The following is a 20,009-nucleotide window of genomic DNA, read 5'->3' on the forward strand; positions in this document are numbered from 1 at the left end:
TGCCGCTCGGTGCCCGAAGCAGAAGCAGTTCGCAAGTGCCAGTCGGCCAACTCCTGAAATTTTCATTTTCGAGTTTCAGAACCGAAGTCTTCAACTAAAAGCTAAGTACCACGTTGTGGAAACTTTTTCTTAATCCTTACCGATGTTTAAAAAACTGACGCCCAGGCCACATGCTCAGGCCCGTATGCCTAAAAAAATAAATGATCAAAATGGCTGAAGATTTAATTACTCTGATTAGGAGTAGTCAACCCCCCCCCCCCCTTCTAAGAGGCCTAGGGCTGAACTTGATTTGGAATCTTGTGAGCAGGACTCTGTTTTTTCTGACTCTTCTAATGACCTGGATTTGTCCATACCCACTTATGAGGACTCTGATGCAGAAGATTCCATTCCCTCTGCTTCTCCCCCTGAGGATTTTTCTTTTGGGGAAACTTTAAATACCTTAAGGGAGCATTTCCACTGGGAAAGTCAGGATTTTTCTGAATCCAAAAAGAGGCTTAGGGATTTCCTTCTTCCTCAGCATAGGCCTTTGGCTATACCTCCTGTACTAGACATTGTTGATGATGTGTTTTCAGAATCCAGTATGCCCCCTGATTCCCTGCCTCTGGCCCCTAGTAAACCAGACAGATACTACAGGGTTCCTGAGTCCCACAAATTCATTTTCAAGAATCCTGTTGTGGACCCTGAAATAATTTTTCAGGAGCCCAAGGTCATTAAGGCTTCTACTGCAAAAAAATCCTACCCCTTCTGATAGATTCCAGGGCGCTGGATAGATGGGGTAAAAAGGTTTATACTTCTGCAACCTTGGCAATCAGAGCTTTAAACTGTCAATTCCATATGCTAAAATATCAACAGCATATCATGCGACTGCTTAAACAGAAAATGATGTTGATTTCTGACTGTGTGGAAAATAAGGATTTACAGGATTTATTGCATTCAGCTGAACAAGTTGGAAAACATGTTTTGCAATATAGGTTGGATGAAAGGGGGGGGACTGGGGGTCTCTTTTAGAATACAAAGAGTTACTATGGCAGCTAAGACTAGATGCAGGAAGGCGACCAGGACTCAATGACGCTTGCAGCATCAGCAGCGTCTTGAGGTTAAGAAAGGCTAAATTATGAATTTTCGGTTTACATACAGAAATAATAATTTTGCTGAATAAACAGTACATTTAAACATTTTTAACATACTAGTATGTGTATAGTATTGGCTTTTGAATATTGCTTTAACATTGCATAGTTTTAATATTGCATATTTTTAACACTGTATATTTTTATGGTAATCTGTGTGTACACCAACAATTGTTTATTAAGTTTATGCAGATACTTTGTTGGACATTGCAGTGAGTTGTGCTTAGTAATGGTTTGCCTGCAAGCAGGTTTTGTACCAGCAAGTAATTTGAAGGGTTAATTAAACCTTCTCTTTTACTAATTGAATTATTGGTCAAGTTTTGACTATGTATATAAAGAACAACTAGCTTGATTTTATTGTATCTTGAAAAAGCTCAGCACCAGAATTTTGTTTGTTATTAAATTATGTAAGTTGCAGCCTTTCATTTTCTGCCTTGCGGAAGAAGGAATATCAGCATTTCATCAACTTTTCATTTTGGGATTTCAGAGCCAGCTTCCAGGTTGTGGATCTGCTTTGCTTTATTGGTGCTTTTAACTTGTTCTTGGTTTTATGTTTTGCAATATGGTTTTGATTCTTTGGAGGCCTCCTGCGGGCTGCTGTTACTGGGTCTGTGCTTAGAAGGCATGCTTGGCTTAAGGAGCAATCTCTGCCTGATCATGTTAAAGCAAAACTGTTGGATGCTCCTTTGCAGCAGGATCGTCTGTTTGGCAATAAGGCTGAAGAAGTTTTAAAAAATATGGAAGATAAAGCTAAGTCTATGCAAACTATGAAAGATTTCATACAGGTACAACCTCCAAGATTTAGTAGGCACTGGCCTACTAAGAACTGGTCCTTTCCAGCTCCTTCCAGAGCCACTCAAGCCAAACCCAGACATTCCAAAAGCACCAGGTTTCAGTCCCAAGGGACTTTCAGAGCTAAGCAATGGGGTGCTTCCACTTCCAAATCTGGAAATAGCAAGACACCACCCTATGTTAAACTGTCTCAATGACTTTCCTTTAAAATTACCAAGCACTTACCTCTTAGCCGCCCCTTTGGGGGGAAAACTGGCTCTTCATGCAAAAAACTAGCAACTTGTATCCCAGGACAAATGGGTTTCAAATATAGTGTCCCAGGGATACAGATTACATTTCCACACGTTGCCAACTCCAAACGGGTGGCCAGATCTGCCCCCAAATCAGTGGGCAGAGGCTCAGAAACAAGTACTTTCCCTCCTAAACATGGGGGCTATTCAACTAGTACCAGAAGAGGAAAAGGGACAAGGTTTCTGTTCTAGACTTTTCCTGGTACCCAGAAAAGACAAATCATGGCATCTAAATCTGGACCTATCTACTCTAAACACCTTTCTGGCCTTTCCAAAATTCAAGATGCTGACTCTTCACCAGTTACTTTCTATGCTTGGCAAGGATGCCTGGTTGGTAACTCTAGATTTAAGAGGCTTACCTGCATATCCTAATCGGGGAATCTTGCAGAAGATACCTACGCTTCAAAGCAGGCTACTTGCATTATCAGTTATCTGCATTGCCCCTTGGCTTGTCTACTGCGCCCAGGGTATTCACAAGGTGCCTGGCTCCAATAATTGCATTTTGCAGACAAAGAAATATTCAAATATATCCATACCTGGACGATTGTCTAATTCATGTAGAAAAACAGGACATTCTTCTAAAACATCTGGCGTTTGTAAAAAGGGTTCTAACTTGTCTAGGATACACCATAAACAAAAATAAATCACAACTGGTACCCTCTCAAAAAAATTACATTCCTGGGTGCAAGCTTGAATACAACTTCCCAGATGGCTTTCCTTACGCCAGAAAAGCAAATTAATTTGGTGACTTACTTTAAACAGGTGGCCACAAAAACCCTGCTATCTGCAAGACAAATACTGCAAGCCTTGGGGTTCATGACCTCCTGCATTCTTCTAATTCCATATGCAAGACTGCATATGAGGAAACTTCAGTCATACTTACACAGCCTGGAAACAATGATTCCTATCATACCTTGCCTGCGCCTAGAGTTCCTATGGTGGGCAGAGGTCTTTCACCAAAACAAGGGACTGCCATTCACACCACCCCCGGCCGCCCAAACCCTAACTACAGACGCATCAGACTATGCATGGCGGGGCTCATCTGGCAGGGAAGTGCATTCAGGGCAAATGGAGCCCAACTCAAATGCGTCCTCATGTCAATCAAAAAGAAATGCGAGCTGTACAGAATGCACTGACATCCTTCAAGGACTACCTTCATCCAGGACAACTAATGGTATAGATGGACAATACCACTGTTATATGGTACATAAACAAGCAGGGGGATTCCCATTCCTACCCCCTCTGCAGACTAACCATGGCATTTTGGAACACAGCCTTGAGCTACCAAGTACATCTACAAGCTCAATTCCTGCCAGGAAAGCTGAGTATTCTGGCAGATGAACTAAGCAGAAATCTCATGGACCCACACAAATGGAAATTGGAAGCACAGATTTTCAACATGTTGACACGCAAATGGGGGAGCCCAGACATAGATCTTTTTGCCTCACCCCAGAACTACCAGTTGGACAAATTGTGCACGAGAACCCCTCACAAAAAAGCCTTTCCCCTTCTACCTCTGCTCTCCAAAGTTCTACTAAGTCTAACAGGACAAACCAAAAATTATTTTGATTGCTCCAGACTGGCCTCGCCAACACTGGTGTACCCACTCCTGCGCAGTGTTTCACAAATCTCTCCATGGCAGCTGCCCTCAAGACACCTTCCTTGCTGTCTCAGCAGGAGAACCAAAGTCTGCACCCTCAGCTCCAAACATTGAATCTTGCAGCTTGGCTAATCATTTAAATTCCCCCTTAGCATCCCTCAGCAAACCTGTGATGGATGTCATTTTTGGAGGCAAAATGACCTAGTACTAGAAAATCTTATGCTGACAAATGGAAAAGATTTTGTGCCTGGAATCATTCTCAAGGGAAGAGTACAGCAGCGCCCAATTTACCTCAGATTTTGCAATACTTAACTGAGATACTTCACAGGGGCCTTTCTTTTTCTTCCAAAAAAATCCATGCCTCAGCCATTTCAGCTCATTACAACACAGAACCCCCCCCCCTTTTCTCTCATCGTCTGCTAAAGCAGTATCTCAGAGGGGCCAAAAACCTGAGACCACCCAGGAGAGCTCCAACCCCTGCCCTGGGACCTTAACTTTGTATTGGAGAAACTCGCTCTACCTCCTTTTAAGCCAGCTGCTACTGCAGATTTAAAATTTTCTTTCCTGGAAAACAACCTTCCTTTTAGCAATCACTTCAGCTAGAAGGATATCTGAATTACAGGCCCTTATGGCAGTGGAGCCTTTCATCATCTTTCATGTGGACAGGGTGTCACTCAAGACCAATCCATCCTTCATGCCTAAGGTGGTATCCAGTGTGGCTCTTAATCAGTTCATTCATTTGTAAACTTTCTTTCCCAATCCACAGAACAAGGAGGAACGGATTCTGCATTCATTGGATGTACACAGACAGCTTAGATTTTGCTTGGACAGGACTAAATCTCAAAGAAAATCTGCACAACTGCTGGTAGCATTTGCTGCAGGGGCAGAGGGGAAGGCTATTTCAAAGCAAACCATTTCTAAATTGATAAGCCATTGTATTCATTTCTGTTATAAGCACCATGGAAAACCCATCCCCCAGGGGATCAGATCTCATTCCACCTGGGCTGCATCTACTTCTACAGCCTTTCTCAGAGGTGTGCCTACCAGGGATCTTCTAGAAGCTGCTACCTGGAGTTCAGTTCATACTTTCACCAAGCATTATCACTTACCACTTTTCTCTAACTCCAGAGCTGGCTTTGCCACTGCTGTTTTGCAGGGCCTAATAGCTGGTCCTAATGCTGTATAAATCCATCCTCCTAACCATAGCTTTGGGAATCTACCCAAATGGAATGACTGCAACAGTTAAACACGAAAAACATAGTACAGTTGTGTACACTTACCATAAATGTAGATGTTCGAGTGTATTCACTGTCCTGGTTACCCTCCCTCCAGTCCCCTGTTTTTCTCTTACTATACCTCTACTTTCCTTTACTGTGCTTAAAAGCCTTTTTGGTGTATTTGCTTTTGTTTGGTGGTATATTTTTGTGTTTTTAATAACGTATATATTTTGCTCCGCATTTGGGGGGCACCTGACTTCTGGGGCAAGAAAAACTGATGTAATGGTGTCGGCTGCATGTTTTATCCCCCTGACGTCATGGAAGAAGGGACTGCAACTGACGCAGGACCCAAGACTTTGTTAATCAGGCTGACTGAGGGCAACTTGCCAGCAGATTACCAAATGTAACGACTGCAACAGTGAATACACTCTAACATCTACATTTATGGTAAGTGTACACAACTGTACTTTCACCTTCAGTGGGTGTTGAGCCCATTTCAGGACCTTCTAGCTCATCTATACAGAATACCATACCTGGCTATCCGGACCCTCAAGTTGCTCTCATGGTTTCTCCACTTCCAGTAATGGCTAGATGGTCCAAGATTTCTTCCCCAGTTCATAACCTTACATCATCCCAGAAGGATTCTTCTAGGAAGATTTCTTACAACAAACAGAAAAAGTTTTCTGTTAGGGCTTTCCAGAGATAATTAGTTCCAATTTCAGCACCTATCCCAGCTATTCTTGACTTCCTTGCCCCCATTTTCAATAATGGAGCTAGTTACTCTACAGTTAAGGTCTAACTTACTGCCATTTCTAATTTTCATTTCAATGATAACTGTTTTTTTTTGGCCTCATTGAGATTATTTAAGGCCTCTCTCTAATGTATCTTTTCACTTTGACCACCTGTTAAGGACCGCACTGCTCTGTGAGATTTAACAGTACTTCTTTAAGGTCTGACCGACCCTATATCCCTTTGAACCCTCAGCCAAGGTGGCCTTTTTCTGGTTGCAAGTACATAATCTGGAGTAGTGTCAGAACTCCAGGTGCTCTCTTCTCAGCCTCCACATCTGTTTTTTTTCATAAGATAGTGTGTCCCTTCAGACTAATCCTTCCTTTCTACATAAGGTTGCATCAGACACGGCTATCAGCCAGTGCATTGATCTACCCATTTTCTTTCCAAGTATTTCAAACACAGAAGAGTACATGTTGCACATGTTGGATGCACATAGATTCTGTCGCCATAGAGCTAAGAATTTCTGAGAGTCAGACCAGTTGTTTGTCTCCCTTTTTAAGGCTAATTCTGGCAAGGTGGTTTCAAAAGTAACTTTAGCCAGATGGCTTACTGATTGCATTTCTTTTGTGTATAAGATTAAGATTGTCATTACCTTAACCTCCTAAGGCTCATTCCACCAAAAGTATGGCTGCTTCATCTGCTTTTTGGTACAGAGGTTCCACAGATGACATTTGTGTAGCTGCTATTTGGTCCAACACTCATACCTTTATAGCTCATTAAAAATTGGACATATTTTCTAGGAATAGGGTAGCATTTGGCTCCATGGTACTCCAGAATATCCTCCTTTGAAGTCCATCCAGGGTTACTCTAGCTAGGAACTCTGTTCCATCAGTTGAGGAACAGACAAAAAAGACATCAGATACAAAAGTTACGTGCTCACCATAATGATGCATCTGTGTTTGTTTTTTGTCTGACCTCCATTCCCCTTCCTGTCTTGGAAGTTTTTCATTTGATCTCCTAGTATGGCTTTAGGAGTGCTTCCTGCCTGCCTTGCTGAATGAGTTCCAGTCTTCTTTTCCTTCCAGTTCTAGCTGAAATATTGTTTAATCGGGGGTATGCTTATTGTTAGGTATGTTTTTTTGTGTAAATTGGTAGGCTGACTAGACGGCAGATTTCATCTGAGGTAATTCAGGAGGAGAGGATTATGTGTTAGGTGAGGAGTACAAGCTACTTGAGTCAAAGTCTAATGAAGTGGCTGAAGTCAGATTTGAGATCTATTAGCTGGCAAAGGATGAAAAACAGACAACATAGATGCATAGTTATGTTGAATAACTTTTGTTTAAAGGGCTTTTCTGGTTTCTCTCAGGGAAGTTGATAGGTGAATTCGAGCTCTGAGCCCATTTTAGTGCAACATCCTAGAACTTCATGTTATGCTCTGTAGCTGTAAAGCCTTGGAAAGAATACTTGGTGTCTAGCCAAAACTAATCAGGTTATTATGTCTCTTATTTTTCTCAGTACAGTTTTGATTACTGTTTTATATAAACAAATTTAGACTTGTATTTCCATGTCTTTGTAAAATTTTTCTCAGGTTTAGTAGTTAGGTTAGAACATGCAGTAGTTTGTTTGCCTTCCTTAGAACCATACTTCTTAAAAACTGATATGGGTTAGAAGTCATGCTACATTAAACTACATTAGTTAGGGAAATTCTGGCTGCTTGTCATCATTTGTTCTTTTACTGATGCATCAACTTTTTGAGACATTTTCCCTTAGTTTGGATATAGATTCCTTTCCAAATTGCCAAGTCCACAGTATGTTTCCAACTTTAGACTGTGTGCTCTCACGGGTTAATAAGCTGCAATTGTATAGCTCCCTTGAGTACTGCAGCATTGAGTTGGAAATGTATACACAATGTATCTGTGGACCAGGAGCAAAATTCACGGTGCTTCTCTTGTCTTGCGTCACTTCAGCAGTATGCCATCAAGCTTATGAGGCTATTTTCAGCCATCTGTTCCACTGGTAATCACATTTGCATTGTGGGTACTGTTATCTAGAGTACAATCTTTCTGCTGATATTGTTTTTGTACACCAGCATGTTTACCACAGAGTTCAACTTTGCTGTTGTACTGAATGTTATTTTTTATTCTTTTTTAACAGGAAAATCATGAAACCGGTTTAGAAAAGGTCATACAGAAGGTGGCTACGTTCAGGTTAGTACTCTTGCATGTTTGTTTTGTTTTGGCAGTCTGTAGAAATGATACAAAAGCATTTCTGCATAATGGCTACCTGTTTTCATTTACCTTTCTGTGACCAGAAATAGTTCACACCTGAGAAGTACCTTGGGTGCATTTATGGGCGTTTTCTACTTAATGTTAAATATGAGCAGAAATTGAGGGAGTTTGCTTGACAGTTCAGCTTGACTACCCCGTTCAGTAAATCACTTGTCAAGAGGGTTGTTATAGTGGAGTTTGAGTACATTCCTCTCAACATGTAAGCATTAAAAATCATAAGTCAATCCTTAAAATTGTAGCAGGAGGTCAGAAGGAAGAGTGCTTATTTTTCAGAACACATGAAGTCCTTCCATGTCATTGTTGCAGTATTCTTTACCAACGAGTTCCCTGCTAAGTGTGACCCAACATCCAGTCAGTGTACCAAAGCCTTCTCATTTTTATAGACTTAAATTACACGTATGCTCCCCACTCAAGGCGCAAGGCATAAAGGCAATTTATGGACATGCATACCTCAGAACTTCTTTGCTGCCAGTCCAAACTTCCATCATTGATAGTCAATCTGAAAGCTCCTTCTGTGTTTGTTACTGAGCTGTGTTTCAGATAAGTGGTGTTTTTTCGTAACTTTTTCTTTCTTCATTTTTGTGAGTTTTTTTAAATGCCATCCAGAAAGGGAAAATGTCTGTGATGGAGGGATATTCCTTATATGGATCATCACAAGCAGTGTCTCTTCTGTTTGATTGCTTTTCACAACCATGTGCGCGTGTTCTATCCACCAAGTGTTTGTCCCTAAGACCCTACATAGTTATTTCTCCTTGTCCAATTACCTGGAGAACCAGTGTCTTAAGTTGCTGGCGCAAGATGCTTGGGCAGAATCTTCCCGTCCTCAAAGTCCGCTGTCTGCCAAGAAACTCAGATCTGATCTGGCTGCTGTCTCGCCTTCCCAGGATGTCTCTCTGTCACCCCCTCCAGGCTGGTGAAATCTCAGAGGATCGCCCTGCTATTGTGTCAGATTTCTCTGCTGCCAGGCCGGTATTGAGCTGGCTTCTTGCACGTCTTCATAGGCTCCGCAGATGTTGAAGGGGAACTTCAGCTGATTATTTTAGAGGGGCAGAGGGGAATACTGCAAATACTGGTTCAGGAGGACATTATTTCTGTATTGGTTGAGTGTAGACAGGGTCTGAACCTCCTAGGGTGTTTCGGGCAGACGTTACTCAAAAGAAAAAGAAAAAAAAAGCATGTTTCCCCTGCTGCTAATGATCCTCAGCATGAATGGCAGGTTTTTACTCAGAGGTTATTTAGTGTATTGATGGCCTTAAAGCCTCCCGAAGGGGTTTCTTTGCCTGCTCCCCCTTGGTCATCTACCCCACTCAAGAGGTCCAGAGAGCAGGACTCCTCTGGAGAGGATTTGGATTCTGGAGAAGAGTCTTTGGCATATTCCTCTTAGATCTCTTCTACCTTGGATTTTGGATTAGAGAAGGAGGATTCTATTAGCCCAGTTTCTCCCTTGGAAAAACTCTTCTTTGGGGATAGTATTTCTTGTTTGATGAAATATTTTAAATGGGACTAATCTCAGGTTTCTGCCATTCAAAAGAGAGGTATCAGCTCCTCCAGATGGAGTCACCTAAGCCCTCTGAGGTCCTTCCAGTCTTCTCTGCTCTTCTAGATGCTTTTTCAGCAGCCTCTGTGGCCCTAGATTCTCAACCTCCAGCCCCTAAGAAACCTGACAGATTTTATAGGGTACCCGATGAGAGTATGTTTGTTTGAAAATGTCCTCCTGCTGACCCTTCTGTAGTGTCTATCTCTTCTGACAAACCCTCTAAACTTTTGCCACCTTCTAAATTACTTCTTTCAGTCAATGATAGTAGAGCGATGGAAGAGCTAGGCAGAAAGATATATACTTCTACCACCTTGGCCTTTTGAACTTTTAATTACCAGACCCACATGACCAGGTATGTTTTAACCCTTCTTTCTCAGGCTTCCCAGGCAATCACTGACCTCCCTTATTCTGAAGGGAGTGCCTCGACCTTCTCTTTACTGAGCTCTGTTTTTCAGGTTGTTTGCCACTCTATTAAATGTAGTTGTGATGCAGCTGATGCCTCCTCTAGGGCTGCTGCCTTTGATTCTGTTGTAAGACGTTACACTCAGCTTCATTTCCAGCCTTTGCCTGATGATGTTAAGGATAAATTGTTGGATACTTCTCTTGACAATAAGAATCTGTTTGCTTCTGAGGCTGCTGCTGAGCTTTTTAAGTGTCTTTGGAATAAAGGTAAAACCTTTCAGGAATTCAAGCATATTTTTCTTTCCTATACCTGAGTTCCAGAGGAATTATCCATCCAAACCTGCCTTTGTTCACAGACAGCCTTGCCATCCTTTCAAAGGTAAGAAGGGTTCTAGGCGAGATCCCCCTGCTAAGTCTACTCAGATTCCTACTTCTCAGAAGCCTCATTTTCAAAACAAGCCAGGTTCTAATTGTTTGCTCCCTCTTTTCTTCAATTAGGTTCGCTTATCCTTTTGTCTTTCCTTGCCCCTTTCCAGTTGGTTGAGTCGCTGCCCTTCATCCATCAAGAATACTTCATGATATGGAAATCCCTTCCTCCTTTCCAGGCATCCCTCAACCTCCTCAGGAACAGCTTCCTTTCTTCTCAGAACTGCTTCAGGGCCATTCAAGCTGTGCCCCCTTCCCAGAGGGGGAAAGGGTTTTATTCCAAAAATGTTCCCAGGAAGGGAAGGCGCATAGAGACCGATTCTGGATCTTTCTCTACTCAACCCCTTTTTGAAGGTCCCTTCCTTTCAGATGTTATCCCTTCAAACTCAAGCTTCAGTGGTAGATTTATCAGCTGTCCCTCAACCCAGGACTTTATTTTGTAGCCCCCCCATCCCCTCCCAGGAACTGTTCGCCGATGCCTCAGACATGGGGTGGGCAGCCTCTTTCGATTCCATCATGGTCCAAGGTCTCTGGCTTCCTCATCAAAGCTCAGACCATATCAACATAAAGGATATGAGAGCCATCTTTTCGCCTTTCAGACGTTTCACTCCCTCTTTCTTCTGCGGCCTTTCAAAAGCTTTGAAATGAAAAATACTTCACAAACTGATTAAACATAAAAAAGCAACAGATGTAAGAACACCACAAACTCTATTAAGTGCTTTTCGTCCAGCACAGTGGCTGGACTTCATCACATCTGATGAAGTCCAGCCACTGTGCTGGACGAAAAGTACTTAATAAATAGAGTTTATGGTGTTCTTACATCGGTTGCTTTTTTATACCTTTCAAAAGCTTCACAAACAATGCCACAGTGATGTGGTATGTCAGCAAGTGTGTGTGGGGGGGGGTCATTCCTAACTTCTTTGCAGATTAGCTGTTCAAGTTTGGGATCTAGTTGTCCAATATCAAGTGACTCTTCTGGCTATATATATTCTTTCAGAGCAAATGTAGTGGCAGACTCTTTGAGCAGGTCCAATACACAGGCTCATGAATGGGTGCTTCACAGCGATGTTTCTGAACATTGTCCATTGGTGGGGTACTCCTCAGATCTTTTTGCCTCCCTTTTGAACTTCCTCGTTTTTGGACCAGAGTCTCAAGACCTGTGTCTTGGAAAATGGACGCCCTGTCTTTTTCTTCAAGGGAATGTTTCTCTACACTTTCAATCCCGTTCCTCTTATTCTAAAGATCCTGCTCAAAATATAGCAGGACTGCCCTAAAATCTTGTTGCTGACTCCCTTTTGGCCCCAGACAGCATTAGTTCTCCTTTCTTCACCTAGCCAGGGGCAATCACCACAATTTACCTCTCAGGTTGACCTACTGACGTAGGACAAGGAGTCTCTGATCCATTCTTACTTGTTGACTCTTCAATCGACATTGTGGGTGATAGGATTTTGATCCCTTATAGGCACCTTTTTTATGAGGATGTGCTTGGGATTCTGCAGGAGGCCAGGCAGTCCACTGCCAGGGATTTGTATGTGTCCAAATGGAAGAGATTTTCTGTTTGGCGCCTTGCTCATAACCAGGATCTACTTTCTGTAGGGATCCCCCTGGTTCTCTCTTATTTGCGTGAATTGCTCCGTGCTGGGTTAACATATTCTTCTGTTAAAGTTCACCTTTCAGCTATTTTTGCTTTTCTGCCATTAACTCCTTTTCTGGCCTCTGGGTTTGAGATCAAGTAATTTTTTTAAAGCATTCTTCATATCAGGCCTCCCAGGAAGCCTATTCCACCTTCCTGGGGCATCAGTTTTAGATCTAAAAAACTGACTCAGGCTCCTTTTGAGCCTGCAGCTTCCACTTTCTTACAACATTGTACATGGAAGACTGTTCTTCTTTTGACCCTTACTTCAGCTAAGAGAGTATCTCAACTACTGGTTCTTATTGGTGTTTCTCTTCAGTTTTTTTCATAGGGACAAGGTGTCTCTTCGTACTAATCCTTCTTTTATGCCCAGGGTGATTAAGGAATTGTCTCTTAATCATTCTATTAATTTACCCTCCTTTTTTTTCTTCTCTGCAGTCTGCTAGTGAGAAGGTTCTTCACCTTGGATTTGCATAGTCAGCTCAGGTATTTAGATACAGTAGACTCTCTCTTTTCTGGCCTGTCTGTAACCTCTCGCCTGTTTAACAGGCCATCAAATTTCTGCCATAGACCTAGCAACAAGACAACAGAGAGGAACAACACTTAACACCTTCTCTGGGCTAAATAATGACAGACATTTGAGTTTTAGACTTCATATTCATTAGAAAAATGCATACCAACACAAATCTTGTTTTAGCTGATTTATAACCTATAAATGCTATTTTGTATGCTTTTTCTGATTAACCAGCCATTCATTATCCAACTTAAGGTCTGGTCCCAGCGAGACCATATAACAGGAGGTCTGCTGTAAGACTAATGCCATTCACAAGTCTGGGCAGCTTTATTTTCTTTCATCCCAGATGTTCATCATGTTTCACTGTTGCAGTCATTACACTTGGGTTATCCTGCTGGCAGGTGACCCGCAGTCGGCCCGAGTTACAAAGTCTTGGTCCTGCATCGGTTGCTGTCGCCTCTTCCCTGACGTCAGTGCGCCAGGGGTATCAAAGTTGCAACCGACGCCATTTTCTTCAGTCTTTCTTGCCGTGCGGTGCCCAAAGCAAAAGCATTTTGCAAGTGCCGGTTGGCCGACTCCTGAGATTTTCAAATTTGAGTTTCAGAACCGAAGTCTTCAGTAAAGCTAAGTACCCCATTGGGGAAACTTTTTCTTGCTCCAGACCGATGTCAGTAAAAGTTAATAATTGTATTTCTTGTGGGAAGCAAATACCTCATAAGTACTTTCACTCTTACTGTATTCCTTGCCTAGGCCCTGACCATGACGTTACTAGTTGTCGGTTTTGTGCTAGATTCAATAAACACACTATTAAATGTCGGTTTGATTTTGCTTTACATTATTTTGGCCGAAGGTTTAATTACATAATGCCGTTGGAACAAACGACCGGAATTTATAAAAAACGCAAAGACAAAGAAAAGGGCAGGCATCCGAGGTCCAAACCTGACGACGAAGCCTTTTCTAGGCCAGTCGCCTGTTCTCAGTGAGGCGCTTTCGCAGCCCCTGACACCTGCTACCTTAGAGCCACAGGCTGTAACCGACAGCCACGTGGAGACACCGAGGCCTGTGGAAACTCAAGGTATTGGGCCTACGGAAACTATACCCTCAGATGTGTCCGGAGCCGCTGAGCAGGCATCGGCTTCTGAGGGTGTTTTCAGACCTTCACAGCTTACAATTAAGCCCACTACAGCAGCAAAGGCAAAGTCAAAAACACCATTAAAGACAAGGAAACAAGTGCATCATTCTCCAGAACAGTCATCCATGCCAAAGAAACAGATGCTTAAAATGACCGAACACCTAATTACTTTAGTCAGGGGTTCCCATCTCCCTCTTGACAAAAGGCCTAGGCAAGACACTGGTTATGATTCCTCTGACTAGGTTTCCATTTCCTCTGATTCCTCTTCTGATCAGGCATATTCTCTCCCTCCCTATGAGGACTGTGATGCAAAAGAGTCCATACCTTCAGCCTCTCCGTCTGAGGATTATTCTTTTGGGGAAACCATGCACACCATGAGGGAGCATTTCCATTGGGAGAGCCAGGATTATTCAGAATCCAAGAAAAGGCTCAGGGACTTCCTTTTATTGCCTCAGCACAGGCCCCTGGCTATCCCCCCTGTGCTTGATATTTTTTCTGAATCCAGTCCGTCTCCTGATTCTTTACCCCTTGCACCAGTCAAGCCAGACAGGTACTACAGAGTCCCTGACTCTCATAAATTTCTTTACAAAAACCCCGCTGCAGACCCAGAAACAATTTCTCAGGGTCCTAAAAGGGTTAAGGCTTCCACTGTTAAAAATCCTGTCCCCTCAGATAGGGATTTCAGAGCTCTGGACAGATGGGGGAAAAAAGTTTATACTTCTGCTACTTTAGCTGTAAGAGCTTTAAACTGTCAGTTTCATATGCTTAAATACCAACAGTACCTCATGTCATTGTTAAAACAGAAAATGGTTTCAAATACAGAAGGTAATGACAGTAAGGAAATGCAGGATTTATTGCATGCAGTTGAACAAGTGGGAAAACATACTCTGCAATGTGGTTTTGATTCATTAGAGGCTTTTTGTAGAGCCGCAGTTACAGGCTCTGTTCGAAGGCATGCTTGGTTGAAAGAACAAAGTTTACCTGACCATGTTAAAGTAAAATTATTGGATGCTCCATTACAGCATGATACTCTGGTGTTAAGTCAGAAGAGGTGTTAAAGAAAATGGAGGATAAACCAAAGTCAATGCAGACCGTGAAAGATTTCTTACAGGTTCAACTACCTAGATTTAGCAGAAACTGGCCTTCAAAAAATTGGTCCTTTCCAGTGTCAGACAGGCCACAAAGAGGCAGATACAGACGCCCAAGAGGCGGATCTCAGCCCCAAGGCTCCTACAGACCTAAACAATGGGGTGCTTCAGCCCCCAAAGGAGGGGAAGACAAATCACAACCCTATAAGAAACAGTCCCAATTACTTCCCTCTGCAGATGCCAAGCACTTACCTTTTGACAGCACCCCTAGGGGGGAAGCTAGCACTTTTCTCAAAAAATTGGCACATGATCACCCAGGACCAATGGGCCCTGAATATTGTTTCTCAGGGTTACAGGTTCCACTTCCACATGCTTCCAAAACCAAAAGGTATGCCAGACCTGCCACAAAACCAATGGGCAGAGGCACAAAAACAGATTGCTGCTCTTGTGGACATGGGAGATATTCAAAAAGTTCCACAGCAAGAACAGGGACAAGGATTTTACTCAAGACTTTTCTTAGTACCCAGAAAGGACAAAGCCTAGAGACCGATACTGGACCTGTCAATCCTAAATACTTTCCTGGATGTTCCAAAATTCAAAATGTTAACACTACATCAACTTCTGCCCATGCTGGGCAAGGAGGCTTGGCTAGTTACTTTGGACCTCAAGGAGGCATATCTGCATGTCCCAATCAGACAATCTTGCAGAAGATGCCTCAGATTCATAGCAGGCTCAATGCATTACCAATTCTCTGCACTGCCCTTTGGCTTATCTACTGCACCCAGGGTCTTCACAAAATGCCTGACACCATTAATTGCATTTTGCAGACAAAAAGGAATTCAAATATATCCCTACTTGGACGACTGCCTTATTCAAGCAGAGAGCAAGGACATTCTTCTAAAGCATCTGGCTTTTGTAAAAATATTGCTAATTTGCCTAGGGTACACAGTAAATGAAAAGAAATTAAAAGTAGTGCCCTCTCAAGCGATAATATTCCTGGGTGCAAGCTTAAATACAACTGCCCAGATGGCTTGTCTCACGCCAGACAAACAAAGGCAACTGACTCATTACTTTCAAGTGATGGCAACAAAGACCCAGGTCCCTGCAAGAAAAATTCTGCAGGCTCTGGGCTTCATGGCATCTTGCATTCTACTAATTCCATATGCAAAACTACATATGAGGAAACTACAATGGTATCTAAAAAGTGTTTGGACTTAGCATTGTCACAGCCTGGAGACAATCATAACTTTAATTCCCTGCCTACAACAGGAGTTTCGATGGTGGGCCCGGATCTGTCACTACAACAAGGGACAGCCTTTCACTTTACCCACAGCCAGGCAGACAATAACAGATGCATCGTATTTTGCCTGGGGGGCACATATGGTAGGAAAATGTATTCAGGGCATGTGGACCAAGGAACAAATGTATCTTCACATCAATCAAAAAGAGATGCTAGCTGTACAGTATGCGCTGACAGCTTTCAAGGACCTAATACATCCAGGGCAACTATTAATAAAGATGGACAATACCACAGTTATGTGATACATAAACAAGCAAGGGGGCACACATTCCTACCCCCTCTGCAGACGAATCATGACTTTGTGGAACACAGCACTGACCTATCAAGTACATCTGCAGGCACAGTTTCTGTCGGGAACAAAAAATACACTGGCAGACGAATTAAGCAGAAATCTCATGGAAAACTGCTCTGCTCCTAGCAATAACTTCAGCAAAAAGAGTCTCAGAGTTACAGGCATTAATGGCTGCGGAACCTTTCTTCATTTTTCATCAGGACAGGATTTCTCTTAGGACAAACCCAACATTCATGCCAAAAGTGGTCTCCAATGTGGCCTTAAACCAAACCATTCATTTACCTACTTTTTACCCAAATCCCCAGAATAAAGGGGAGAGACTTCTGCATGCTTTGGATATACACAGACGGCTACGATTCTACTTGGACAAAACAAAAGCTTTCAGAAAAACTGAGCAACTGTTTGTAGCATATGCTGCAGGATCACAAGGAAAGCCTATTACAAAGCAGACAATCTCGAAATGGATAGGACACTGCATCCGCTTCTGTTATTCACAACATGGCAAATCAGTGCCTAAGGGAATTAGGCCTCATTCTACCAGAGCAGCAGCCACTTCAGCAGCTTTTTTCAGAGGAGTACCAACCAAAGACATTTTAGAAGCTGCAACCTGGAGCTCAGTGCACACTTTCACCAAGCACTGCCACTTACCTCTCTACTCTAAATCCAGAGCAGGCTTTACCACTGCAGTTCTGCAGGGCTTGTTAGCCTCTCCAAATCCAATTTAGACCCAGCCACCCAACCTCAGCTTTAGGATTCTACCCAAGATTAATGACTGCAACAGTGAAACATGATGAACGTAATACAGTTGTGTACCTACCATAAATGTAGATGTTCGAGTGTATTCACTGTAGCAGTCCAGGTTACCCACCCACCATCCCCCTTTCTTCCATTGCTGGGACTTTTCTGAACTTCTCTTCTCTATACAACCTATGTGGTGTATTTGCTTGTAGATGAGGGAAATGTTTATAGTAATATATGCATTTTTTTGCATAATTTTATCTTTCCAGCCTTACTATCTTGGGGGCACCTGACATCTGGGGCAAGAAACTGAAGAAAATTGCGTCGGTTGCAACTTTTATACCCCTGGTGCACTGACGTTGGGGAAGAGGCGACAGCAACCAATGCCGGACCAAGACTTTGGAACTCGGGCCGACTGTGGGTTGCCTGCCAGCAGGATCACCCAAGTGTAATGACTGCAACAGTGAATACACTCTAACATCTACATTTATGGTAGGTACACAACTGTACTATCTCTGGGTTTGGCTGTTTCAAAACCAGCCTTATCCTCATGGATTTTTAAGACCATTTCTTTTTGTTACTCCTTTCATAGAAAATGTCTTTCTGCCTCTGTTGAGGCTCATTCTACCAGGCTGTGGCTTTCTTTTGTGATTTTCTTTCAAAGGATGGGATACCAGTTCTATCTTAGAGGCTGTTGCTTGGACTTCTGTCCATGCATTCATTAAGTATTACAAATTGGATGTTGTTTTCAAGCAAGAGGTAACTTTGCCACATCTTTCCTACATATGTATCTTCTGGGAGTTCCTCCTCCCAAGTTTCCTCTTAAGCTTTTGTACTCTCCCTTTGGTAAAAAAAAATATTGCAGCAGTCATATAGAAGGACATAGTACAGTTCTGTAAAATCTTACCATAACAGTAATGTCCTTCTCTTCACTGTTGTAGTATTCGGTGTCTCCCTCCTTCCCATTCTGCTCTGTTCTTTCTTTTTACTCCTCCTGGATGCACATGTTCCTCTGGGTGCTTTTCAATTCTGAGGTATGCACATCACCTTTGTCATTCTCCTTGAGCGGGGAGTATACATGTAACACATGATGTCTATAAAATCAGAAGGCTTTGGTATACTGGCCAGATAATGTACTGCCCTTGACAGGGAATCCCTTTGGTAAAGAATACTGTAGCAGTTAGCAGAAGGACATCTACTGTTATGGTGTGATTTTACACAGCTGTACTGTATAGTAAAGTCCATGTAGTTTGTGATCAGGAGTCTGTATATATATTTAATAATTTGTGTGCCCTTTAACTAGTATAACCTTATGAAGAAAAGTTGTAAAATCTTAGAGGAACAAAAATTATAGCTCTATGCCCGAGTCATAGTTGTTTAGAGGAATAGCCAAATAGGTGTAAGTGTAACCATTTCTTACAAGTAGGTTTTATGTTTAATTGTTCACAAATAATTCAAGTCACAAAGCAGGTAATAGCTGTTATGTTTTAAATTGTCTGTGTTTTTGTTGGTAGCGATTTCTTTCCCAGGGAAAGAAATCGTTGTTTTGAACGTTCACGATTTAGCGCAGTCTGTGTTTACATGTCACTGAAGAGGTGTTCGATGTAACGCTGCTTCGAGCATTTAATATAGACCCATTTGTTCCTGTGATTAGGATTATTAATCAGAGGGAGAGGTGAATAAATTATGTATCTTAATTTCCTTAAGGTGTTTTGCATCTCCCCTATACACACACACACACACTGCTTTAGAATAAAAGTGTTTTGGAAGTTAAGAAATGAGATGATAGTAAATTGCGCTAGGGCAGAGGAATCACAGGAGTAGTCTTGAACTGGTTTACCTCCTGCATATCATGATGTACACAGAGACTAGTCACAGGAAGTAACCTCACTTTCTTCAACTTGTTCAGCTGCGGCTTATCAAAAGACTCCATTCTGACCATGCATACATTTCCCCTGGGGGTGTATTACCTGGGGAAAGCTTGCAGTAAGATTTTTTATGCTGATGACATACAGCGGTACCTTTTATTCCCACAGGAGTCTTATCTGCCCTATGCAGGTTATTAGCAGATTTGGAATACATCCTTGACTTTGGATAATCTTCAGCTGATTAAAGCTCAACACCCTGAAGAGAGTTACCATGAGTAATTCATGTCATTTTATGGAATTCAAGTGCACCAGTTTTTCCTCTAACATCACTTTTGTAGGTTAACAAATTAGAGTCCGTGTAGAAGATGCATTATTTAGGGATAATTTATAGATGACAAGCCAACTTTAAAAGACCAGGTGTCAGCTGTTGCCCGCTCTTCTTTTTTCAGTTGTAGGAGCACTGTCTTACTTATGATCTTTTACCATTTGCAGACCTCTTGGTGGTGGTGCTTACCATGGCTTCCTCCTTTGGACTGGTGTATTACCATGTGCACGGGCTTGCCATATTTATAACTTGATTGCTTACAGCTGTTGTAGAGTTTTACATCTCATTTACTAATGGAAATGGAGTGACTCATTACCAGCACATTAAAGCTGATTCCTTGTACTTTGCAATGGTTGCCAGCTAAATTCTGTATCATTAACATTTTAAAATTTTAATTGCATATGTAATGAGCATTGAATTTAAGTCGTATGACTACCTTATGTTGTTTTTTTTCTTTCTCACTGTTAATATCTATCAGATTTTAAGTCTTCAGTTTGCTATGCTACCTGTATATAAGACTAAGTATTGTAATTGCACTCTTATTATATACAGTGTCACTACCTGCTACTACTGTAAGAACGGTCTTCTAGAAGCATTGTTATACAAGATTATTGGTCTTGTCTCCCACTTGACCAATTTATTCTGTTCTAGTCTTTTTACCATTCTGAATGTCTGTTACTATTCTTTTCTGTATTGTATTATGCGGTT

The 20,009-nt window shown here is 42.1% G+C and overlaps 1 protein-coding gene across 1 annotated transcript in view; it reads left to right on the forward strand.

Annotated features, from left to right (window-relative positions):
• UBR1 (ubiquitin protein ligase E3 component n-recognin 1) overlaps nt 1-20,009 on the forward strand; it is a gene marked incomplete in the record, with an annotated part of 4,571,807 nt that overhangs the window by 2,218,562 nt on the left and 2,333,236 nt on the right. Inside the window, 1 exon segment of the mRNA XM_044074213.1 lies at nt 7,913-7,965. Coding sequence (XP_043930148.1) covers nt 7,913-7,965 — 53 coding nt within the window.

This window comes from Protopterus annectens, chromosome 6.part0 (assembly GCF_019279795.1).
Source record: "Protopterus annectens isolate FY-2018-M chromosome 6.part0, PAN1.0, whole genome shotgun sequence".
Taxonomy (NCBI): Eukaryota; Metazoa; Chordata; order Ceratodontiformes; family Protopteridae; genus Protopterus; species Protopterus annectens.